General features: G+C 32.2%; 1 protein-coding gene across 2 annotated transcripts in view; it reads left to right on the top strand.

Annotated features, from left to right (window-relative positions):
- LOC134725687 (tolloid-like protein 2) overlaps positions 1-3,345 on the top strand; it is a 58,363-nt gene extending 55,018 nt beyond the window's left edge. For both annotated transcript variants that reach the window (XM_063589708.1, XM_063589707.1), the window contains exons 16-17: positions 841-913; positions 2,606-3,345. In XM_063589708.1, the coding sequence (XP_063445778.1) occupies positions 841-913; positions 2,606-2,761 (229 nt within the window). In that variant the 3' untranslated portion in view covers positions 2,762-3,345. The remainder of the gene's footprint in view (positions 1-840; positions 914-2,605) is intronic.
- The last annotated feature ends 8,242 nt before the right edge of the window (positions 3,346-11,587 follow it).

Below are 11,587 nucleotides of genomic sequence, written 5' to 3'. Positions count from 1 at the left end.
GTTGACGAATGAATAAAAAAATGACAGTAGTAGAAAATGGATGCAAGAGGAAATGTTTGGTATTTGTCAATAAGAGAAACTGTGTCAGTTTCTTTTACAAGTCCGGAATTTGACAGTTGTTTTTTCACTCGTTAATCTTCTTTAGTAAATATAGTCTATCGTATGATTTTGTCATGTTTATGTACTTACCCCTTTTTGGATTTACTTAGGAGTGTTGCATTTTTGTTCATACTTGTTTACATATTATTTATGTCGAAAGTTTTTAATGGCTCTTTTCCTCTAAGGATCACATTTATTTATTTTTTAAATATACTGACTGTAGATGACATATGATAAATGTTGGTTAAATTGTTCACTATGACGGAATAATATATATATATATGTAGAGAGAAGAAAAGATATATCTTGAGGTAATCTTTTGACAGTGAAAGCTCTTCATAGACTTCTACTTTAATCTTGTAACGAAAAAAGCATGTCGATTTCACAGACACATTGCTATGTTAAAAGATCAGGAAAATAACTGCAGAGTTAATTATGAAGAATATGCTTCTCACATGGCAGACAATTTATTTTTCTATTTATTGGCAACCTTCAAAGATAACAACATCTTCTTCCTGGATTCCCAAATTAACATTGTTCTGTTTGTAGTAGGTAAAAGTATTCAAAACATTGCATTAATAGTGTAAGCTAATGGGATTCAAATATGTTTCGTTTTTGTGCTTGATTGTTTTTATAAGTGGGTAAGCCCTTATGTGTATATGCAGTGTATTAAGATTTTATTCGTCAATAAAGAAAAATGATTTTTAAAAGTGTCAATGAAATAATATTTATTATTAACAGTTACGACAATGTTGAAATATTTGACGGCGCCTATGATAGAGACCGGCCTATTGCAAGTTATTGTGGAAGCAAGGTTTGTATGATTTCCGTTGGAATTATAAGTTGCGTTTATATTCAACAATTAAAATATCCCTCTGCTAAAAATATACCTTACAAAAGAAATTGAAATAATAGTTCATATACGATCACTTGCACTTTGTGTTTTGTATAATTTCATTGTAAACTTCTTAATATATAACTTGCTTTCCTACACTAGTCCCAAATTTAATACTAAGTTCAATTTTTAATAAATAAATTATTGATTTTTTTGTTCAATTGAGAAAGATATCTGTTCGATTAAAATTAACCAAAATGATGTATGTATATTTCTTTATTACCCTAGAAACAATAAAACATGCTTCTGATATCAATCAAATGTTCAGGTCTTACAAACTCCTTCACTCTTCTCAACATTGGTAATTTATTCAATGCATAAGATTTAACATGTAAAATATAGACTATTATTATGTAAAACGAATATAGAAAGGATGTCAAGCATTACACATAAACCCTACTTTCTTCTAATTAGATTAGTGGGCTTCACATGGTCTTAATTATCTTATTAACTTTCATTTTTATGATCAGTTCTACATAATATGTTCCAGGCGAGCCTATCAAAGTGTTACATTTTATAATTATATAATAATAACGTAAGGACGAGTAAGAAAAGATCCTGCTGCTTTAAACATTCATATTTTATGTGGGTTTTATTATAAAGTATAGCGGTTAGAAAATTCAGTTTTTATTTTGCTTCATTATGTCTCGGTGAGTGCAAGATCTTTCTCACATTTTTATACCAGGTATAAAGCTAACAAAAGAAATAAAACAGTTCTCCTACTTTGCTATGAAAATGTTGTTCGCTTTAAAAAAAAAATATTTATGACTAATATCTGGTCGAAATTCCGATTCCATTTAGATATACATTACATAAACAGTGTAAAGTCGTCAACACTTTCACATTATCACTATTTAAAACAGTTTATATTTTACACTTACAGGGTGAGTTTATTTCGCTTTTAAAGGTCCGTTTCTGTGTGTGTTAGATTTTAGTGTTATGTCGTTGTTCTCCTCTTATATTTGATGCGTTTCCCTCGGTTTTAGTTTGTTACCCCGATTTTGTTTTTTGTCCATGGATTTATGAGTTTTGAACAGCGGTATACAACTGTTGCCTTTATTTAAAAAGGTTTTAATAGTATCTATTTTGTTCTTCAACATCATATAAACACAATGAGACAAGTGGTATGCATCCAATAAGAGAGCAACCAATATGACACAAATAAATAAGATGACGTGTATAATTCAGCATACGATCTTCAAAAATTGATGGGTGTATATACAATCTGTCATCCCCGTAATGTCCCATTATATAATTTTAAAGATTTAAAAAAAAAAAGACTAATAAAGATCATCAACATCATATTTCTTAAAAGACAAGAACACTTAAGATATAACAAAATAAAAAACACTACAAAAGACTAAAGACACTAAGATATGACAAAAGACAAAACACTGAAGTGTGACAAAAGAATAAATACTAACAAAAGTAGAAAAACCATCAAGATATAACAGAAGATAGCCATTGACAAAGTTCTTTGCTTGGAAAAAAAGATAAAAAAAACCCGAACACTGGTGAAAATTCAAAACAGAAAGTCCGTAAATAGATAAGGGAAAAGTACATGAATAGTTACGCTGTTCTTCTTTATAAGAAATTGGTTTATCATTTCAGATTCCAAAAGAAGTAATCTCTTCAGGTGAGGATTTGTTGGTGAGGTTTCGTTCTGATGATACTATAAATTGGAAAGGATTTTCTGCAATATATATTGAAACCGAGTCAGAATTTGATGAGTTTGGGGAGACGAAAGAACTGCCGCTACTGGAGTGATGACTTTTTAATAATGAAAAATTACCAATAAGTCACGAAATCCCATTTCAAAGTAAAAGAAGTAAATTCTTGAAATTGCTTTGTTGTCTTAGAGGTTAACGAGTAGACAACAGTTAACAAGGAAAATGTTTATTTTGTTGGAAAATACTTTTTCGGATGATAGTATAGACATTCTTTAATTTAGTCTTCAGGGAAAAGGACACAAAATTCAAGATATTGACAATTGTTGGTGTATGTAAACTGTATTGTGTTGCACTATGTATAGTTTTTGAAAGATAATTTAACGTGGGTATTTCTTCATTTTTTATGCAACTGTGCTAAGTACTTGCATAGTCCGTATAGGATTTATATTTCCTCTGCTAAGTACTTGTATAGTCCGTATAGGATTTATATTTCCTCTATTTGAGGAGTTTTTGTTGTGTTTGTTTGCATGACTTAACGAGGATGAATATAACTTGTCTCATATTTGTTACGGATATGTTGTTGATTATTTGTTATAATTTACTGTTGTATATACACATATGTAACAATCAAGAATTTGATGTCAGCAATAAACTAAATAACTTCTTTGTAAAATAATGGTATTAGTGATTTTATGTTGTATTATAACAGATTGTACTTGATGGGAAAATATATATATATAAGCAAGAACCGACTTAGGTCTAAATCAGCATTATTGACAACAACAAAAATTTTATTAAATAAAAATTGCCACTTTTATATTCCCTCAAAAATGAGTGTGAGGATCATATCGTCATGGCCTTGGTCGTGCATCCTTCCGCTTTTTCTCACTACACATATCGAAGAAAATTTAAATTCTTGAAATTCCTCTATTTCCGGATATGCACTTATGTACCCTAAACTTGTATAGATTGAAAACATAGGAACGGGAGGGAGCCTATTGAAATTATACTAGATAATTCAAAACAAGTCGACAAGAAGAGGAGCACAGTTCATTCCAATGGGAATATCAATTGTGTGTTGACAAAATTCGTCCTCCAAACGTTAACAAACATGTTGTTAGTAATGATTACTAATAAGCATTTAATGATATTCCTATTTGTTTGGGAATTTAAATAAAGCAAAATTAGTATACCGCTGTTCAAAATCCATAAATTGATCAAGCGAAAAAAAATCAGGATTACAAAATAAAAAACGATGGAAAAACATCAACTAAAAGAGGGAATCAACTGAACAAGAGAAACACTAAACTGCAACAAAAACAAACGCCAATGTACATGAACAAGTTAACAAATTAGCATTCAGTCATGCAGCCAATCAAATGTTTGTGCCTAGGTGTTACCCATGTGTGTTTATGTCAAACAGTTCGCGAAGAAACTTAATAATTACGTTTGTCTTTTAAAATAATTTTTCTTACCAGGTCCCAATAATGAAAATTGTTTTATTAACACGTACTGTTCACCCTCAAAACTGTGTTTTACGATTATGTGCGATACTGACGGGATCTTTGAAAGTACAGAGTCGCGTTATAAAACCAAAGAAATACCAAAATTCGCATATACAAAAAAACACCACCAAAAAATGAAAGACAATACAAACACATTGACGGGATGTATAAGTACCGAGCCACGTTAAATGGATATCACATAAAACAATCCAAAAATAATATTAATAATAGAACAAAGACAAATGAAAGAACAATAAAACACGTTGTTAAGATGATAAACAACATCAGTACGCAGAATCTATACATCAAGACCATCATGTATTATTTGTGAAGTTGATAGGAAATATATTTATCAACAAGGTATTGGTACCTTCCGATGAACTTTTTCAGAAAAAGGACGAGACGTTCTTTGACATACCCCTGGTTCATCAACTTTCTACTCAGACACTGATGACGTTTGACAAAGTCTGTAGGAGCTGCAAGCTCTTGAATATCAAAGACGTTGGGAAATATATATCCCATATGCAGGTGAAGCTGGTATATTGCTCCTAAGAAGTAAAATCACAAAAATACTGAAAATCAATTCGGAAAGTCCATAATAAGGTGGGGGGAATTTATAATTTCAAAATTGAAATCATAAAATTATAATTTATGTAATGCAATAGTATGTTGAAATATGTGTTGTACACTGTACGATTTAAAAAAAAAACTTGGAAAAAAACATTATATGCTGTGAAAAAAACCAATTCCTTCCTTTTGATAAAAATCCAATCAACTCCCTTGTGTCAATTTGTTTGCTTCTTTATCTTTCAGGTTTTAACTACTTTTGATATTCAAAACACTAATGTGCAACGAGGTTTAAATTTTCAGGGTCGTATTCGTCCAATGTTATTCAATTTATGTACAAAATTGTAAACAACACGTTTATTATTTTTTGCGTCCGAAGCGCTTTTCTGGATTTTATGTTCATCAGGAACGCTCAAAGCCAAACATTTGAAATCCGAAGATGTATAAGTTCCGAAACCTTTGAACAGCTATAATAATTATGTCAAATATACCTAAAGATAATAGTCAAATTCATCTAAAGCCAACTTTGTCTGAGGGAGTTGAAACCTTAGTATCTTAATGGTTTCAAAATTTATAAACGGACAATTTTAGTAAAGTTTGTTAAATCATGTCAGTCCCAAAGTACGGACTACTGAGCTGGTGATACAATAGGGGACTACTAGTCCATCAGCAGAGGTATCGACCCAGTGATGTAAAAAAAAATGTAAACAACACGTTGAATAATTTATTCCGTCCAAAGTGCTCTTTCTGGATTTACCTTCATCAGGAACCTTCAAAGCCAAACATTTGAAATTCGAAGATGTATAAGTTCCGAAACCTTTGAAGAGCTTTATGTCAAATATACCTAAAGTAAATAGCCAATTTCATGTACAATATATTATGCTCAGATATTCAAGTCACAAAATCAAATGTATTTGTATAACCATACTTGTCAAGAAAACAATTCGATCAAATATTACATACGTTATGCATGGCGTATGAATGTGTTATTTTCATAAATGTGCAATAACGCAATAACAAACAAAGGAAGATAATTCAAAATTCATAATGAATAAATTTGATTTAAATTTCACATTGCAAAATGAAAGCAGTATTTACACTGTGTTCACAGTGATTTCTAACTAATTGACTAAAGAGAAAAACTCATCAAGGGTAACAGGCTTATTATTTGTTAAACAAGATGCACTTTTCAGCTACCTTAGACTCATCAGTGGCGTTCGAATAAAAAAATAAAAAGCCAACACAAATTTGAAGTTAAAGAACTGTATAGAAAATTGCAAAACGTTGTACCAAATACGATTAAAAACTTCATCATAGATGTAAGGCTTGCAATTGTGTACGCGAGACTCCCGATTAGTCTACAAAAGACTCATTCGTGACTGTCATATAGATAAAAAAAAATAAAAAAAGGTCTACTAAATTACAAAGATGAAGAGAACTAGTAATCGGAGACTTGATTGAGAATATTCAAAGCTTGTCCCGTCATTTTCTCCCTCAAGTAAATAGTTATTGTGTCTCATTTCCCCAGAGTAACAAGAAAGATAAAGAGCTGCTATAGCAAGTAAATCCATCATAGATACCACGATTGAAACTTTATATTTGCGCCAAACGCACGTTTTCATCTACAAAAGACTCACAAGTGACACTCGAATTAAAAATGTTAAAAAGGCCAAAAAAGTACGAAGTTAAAGATCATTTATAACCAAATATTCCTAAAAGTTTTGACAAATTCATCTAAGGTAATCAATTCCTGAGGTACAAAAAAAAATTAAAATTCAAAATTCTATAATCAGTTAATTTATAATTATGAGCATATCAATGATAACCCAAGTCAACACAAAAGTGCTGTTTACTGAGCTGTTGATACCATCGGGGTATTAAAACTCCAACAGCAGTGGCATCGACCCAGTGTTTTTTTTAATAAACTCATGATAGATACCAGGATTTGCCAGCATGCACTTTTTTGGCAGAATTTAAAAGAATGGGCATAAACTTTTTTTTATTCAAGCCATATTAATAATGCACCATCTCATACCTCTGATAAATATTGATCTAAGTAGTCATTCCTTATACACTAACATGATTTATGGCAAATATAAAAAAAAATCCCTTTGATAAATGATGAAATTTATGGTGGTTTTTTTTTTGGTGTTCCTGATGACGGCAATACATGAACAGCGCTTTCAATACAGGAAATTTGATTTTTTTCAATTCTTACTTCAACATGGCACTATCTATTTTTCGATTCTTAATTCAACATGGTACTATCTATTTTTTTATTCTTACTTCAACATGGTACTATCTATTTTTCGATTCTTACTTCAACATGGTACTATCTATTTTTCGATTCTTACTTCAACATGGTACTATATATTTTTCGAAAAACTACCACTATGACATTAGTTGTAATACATTAATCGCCACAGCTACTAAAAGTAAAATAGCAAAAACACCGAACTACAAGGATAATTGAAAATGTAAAGTTGTTTAACAAATGGCAGTATCAAAAGCTCATACACATCAAACGAATTTAAACTACCTGTCACATTCCTGCCAAAGTACAGGCATTTCCTTATATAGAAAATAGTGGTTTGAAACTAGTTTATAGCTAGCTTACCCGGATGTATGACAGTCGCTTATAATTCCATTAAATTGACAGCAACGTGTGAGCAAAACTTACAGACATAATAAGTAAAATTGTCAAAAAATGGGGTACAGTAGCCAATGAATAAACTAACTTCTGCAATATGATTTACGCGTCATGACCAGATTAGTCTGTGTCAATATAAAAGAGGGACGAAAGATACCAAAGGGACAGTCAAACCCCATAAATCTAAAACAAACTGACAACGCCATGGCTAAAAAAGAAAAAGACAAACAGACAAACAATAGTACACATGACACAACATAGAAAACTAAAGAATAAACAACACGAACCTCACCAAAAAATAGGGGTGATCTCAGGTGCTCCGGAAGGTTAAGCAGATCCTGCTCTACATGTAGCACCCGTCGTGTTGCTTATGTGATAACAAATCCGGTAAATAGTCTAATACGGTAGGTCACATTCATGAAAGGGAAGGGGATTGTAGTTAAGACGTAAAAAATATATCCGATATCATTTGTGAAACGTTACTCCATAACAGCCAATCAACTCGTGATGGCGTCCATAAAATTTACGAAGGGATAATTTCAACTTCACCATTTGGAACTCTAGGTTTAATACCTTCCTTGTGAGCAGCAACCCTTTATCAAGAAAATCATGATAGGAAATGCAAGCACGGGAATATCGTATCAATTTAAAGATGTATACCCCGTATGCAGGTGCTGTTGAAATGTTGCTACTTAGAAATGGAAAGTTCACAATTGGAAAGCTGAAAGTTAACCACTGATACAGAGTGGTAATATGCTTGTGTGTCCGTAACTTGATAAAATAGAATATGAAAATAATGGTGGAGACAAAGCCTTAAAAGTACCGATTTAAGAGTTCTCCTACTTCAAAGCCAAATATTGTTATCTTTCAAACTCGGATCAATTGACTTCGTACTTTATTTGGCCTTTTGAACTTTTTTATTTGGCGTTACTGATGAGTCTTTTGTAGACAATTTCCAATTACAATAGTTATCAAAGGTACCAGGATTATAATTTAGTACACCACATAAGACTCATCAGTGACGCTCATATCAAAATATTTATAAAGCCAAACAAGTCCAAGGTTGAAGAGCATTGAGGGTCCAAAATTTCCAAAAGTGGTGCCAAATACGGCTAAGGTAATCTATGCCTAGGATAAGAAAACGGAGTAGCTATTTGTCCGGCTAGCCGGGAGAATAGTGCCAGGACTATTCGTCCGGCCATTGAAATGCGCATGTCATATGATGTGCATTCGGAAGTGCGTATAAAATAATCTTCAGAAGCACCAAGGCGTGTAATCTGATTACTGATTTTCAATTTTAAGATCATGGCTGAAAACGGGGATATCAATATTTGTGATAAAATTTGCAGTATTCGGAATTTGACAATGGAACATGATATAATGAACTTCTAAGAATGATAAAATCTTATAAAAGATTTAAAAAACAATGAAATCAAAAGGAAAATGGGAAATAAAAGATAATTGATCGGTTTTACAAAATTATTCGACTCGCTACAGCCGTGTGTAAATGGTGGAACATATGTTCAAAGCAAGAGTAGTTGAGAAAGGCCTTTACAATTGCATGTCTAACTGAATGAAATTTAGCTCAGTTATATTCCAAAAATGAATCTTGCAAGTTGTCCTCGAAGGGGTATATCAGGGAGGGGGATGGAGGCTACAAACTGGCTTGAAGTGGGGATGTTGGAAGTAGGATTATATATATGAAGTGGGGTAATGAAATACATGGGACAGCAAAGATGGGATCAGGAGAAAAAAAGAAAGGAGAAGTTTGGGAAAAGAAGCACACCCACAAAAATAGGGGGGGGGTAAAGAAAAATGTCTCACCTTTTACTCAAAACATGGATAACTTTATGTCAAGGGGTCTATTTCTCTTTTACAACTACAGACATAATGATTTTGTACCTTTTTTATCTAGACAAAATCCTTTACTTTAACTTAAATTGCACGAGTCAAACACAACCCAAGTTTGTTTTAGAAGTAATATCTTCTCTCTTCTTATATAAAAAATATGGGATGTATCTGATTTTTTTTTCTAATTATTCGTTATCCACTTTGGACTATATACTAGTATGAAGAAAACAACTATTTCAGTTACTAGTAACAAGATAAGGCCCTAACACTAAAGATTACAAACATGTGTTACCCCCTGGTGCTTCTGAAGATACGTGACACGCACACACACATATAATAGTGACATGCGCATTGTATTGGCCGGACAAATAGTCTTGGTACTATTCGTCCAGCTAGCCGGACAAATTGCAACTGCCATATGAAAATCCTTGTTTTTTCGAAAAATTCAGTTTTGTAAACAAGAAATTTCTAAAATTGACATTATTGATATTCATGTCAACACCGAAATGTTGTCTACTAGGCTGGTGATACCCTCGGGGACGAAACGTCCACCAGCAATGGCATCGACCCAGTGGTGTAAATCAAAGATACCAGGTACAAAACTTTAATTTTTTTCTTATTCAAGGAAAAGATTACCTTAGCCGTATTCGGCTCACCTTTGGGGAATTTTGGGTCCTCAATGCTCTTCATCTTTGCACTTGTTTGGCTTTATAACTATTTTGATCTGTACGTCCCTGATGAGTCTTATGTAGACGAAACGCATATTAAATTATATGGTCCCATAACCTCAATATATTCCATATAAAAAAGCTGCTGTAATGTTAAAACCGGACATGTACTCTCTACAAAAAATCATTACCCTTATAAAACTAGAATTTGACATATTGATTATACTAGTAGTATCTGAAAAACGCATTATATCTTAAGACACAAACCGTATGGAAATAACAATAAAATGATGTAAAGGCAAGATGAATCCTAACAGCCAGACACGTAACTATCATTCCATGCGTATCTGGCAAACTAAACTATATAAGTGTTATCTCTTGAGAGTAATTTTGAACGACTGGTTCATTGCCAAAGGTTTTGGAGGTTTCATATCCGGATGCATCACAAGCCCAGTGGTCAGTAAATATGTGTTAACATACGTTATCATTGATATTATTTACTTTAATTGGCCTTAAAAATTTATTCGAGTGTCACTAACGTGTCTAGTGTAGGCGAATGTGTTACAAATGGTGAAGCTTTCTATTATATGGGTAAGCATCACTATGAAGTCAATTCATGTAAAGATCAAATACAATCAAAAACTGTTGCATAAAGGTTCCCTTGCTCATTACTTATTACCATATTTGAAAGGCAAACAAAACAGAACATGACTATGTTCACATTAAAACTGGAAGTGATAACTTACCACATTAAAGAAATAGCTATTAAAAAAACCAGTTGGCCATCCTATAAATAACAGAAATATAATAATAAAGAAAGATAGTAACGTCTACCAACTGGCTCCAAGTGTATGATAATAATGGTATATTTTTACATCATCTTTAGAGCTGTCTATTTTAGTGGCAAGTTTGATGTCTAGAAATAAGATCAAGTAGAAGTATGGCCAAATTGTCACTGTACTATCAAATTGATCAATGTGTGCCATCTACCAAATTGTCACTGTACTATCAAATTAATCAATGTTTGCCATCTACCAAATTGTCACTGTGCTATCAAATTGCCATCTACCAAATTGTCACTGTACTATCAAATTAATCAATGTTTGCCATCTACCAAATTGTCACTGTACAATCGAATTAATCAATGTTTGCCTTCTACCAAATCAAGTAAACAGAAAATTTTGAATTAAGATTAAAGATAAGCAAGGCGGAGTAAAACAAAAACATGAAAAAGCAAAAACCTTACAAAAGTGATTGCTTTTTAATCCTTACTGTTATTTGTTTCCTAGAATGATGCAGATTCTATTTTACAAACTTAAATTCAGTTCTCATTCATTTGTTTGATATAATTGAGATTTTGCCATTTGATTAGGGACTTTTAATTTTTGAATGATTTTACTTTGAGATGAGGAATGGTAGTGATAAAACTGTAAAGTACAAATAGGGATATGGTAATACCCCTGGAAATTGTTCAATGATTTTAGAAATAGACAGCAGGAATGGGGTTTCATAAGAGTAGAAAGTCTCCTTGCCTTAATTTTTTGCTCAGTCTATATATCAGGCATATTCTATGCAAATTTAATATTTGGTGTATACTGGCCTTGAGGTTTAAGAGAAAAGGGTTTTAGAATAGTTTATTAGGTATGACGGACAACATAAGCCAAGGGATGGGAAAACTTACA

The sequence above is a fragment of the Mytilus trossulus genome, chromosome 7 (genome assembly GCF_036588685.1).
Source record: "Mytilus trossulus isolate FHL-02 chromosome 7, PNRI_Mtr1.1.1.hap1, whole genome shotgun sequence".
Classification (NCBI taxonomy): Eukaryota; Metazoa; Mollusca; class Bivalvia; order Mytilida; family Mytilidae; genus Mytilus; species Mytilus trossulus.
This window is presented reverse-complemented; position numbering and strand designations above follow the sequence as displayed.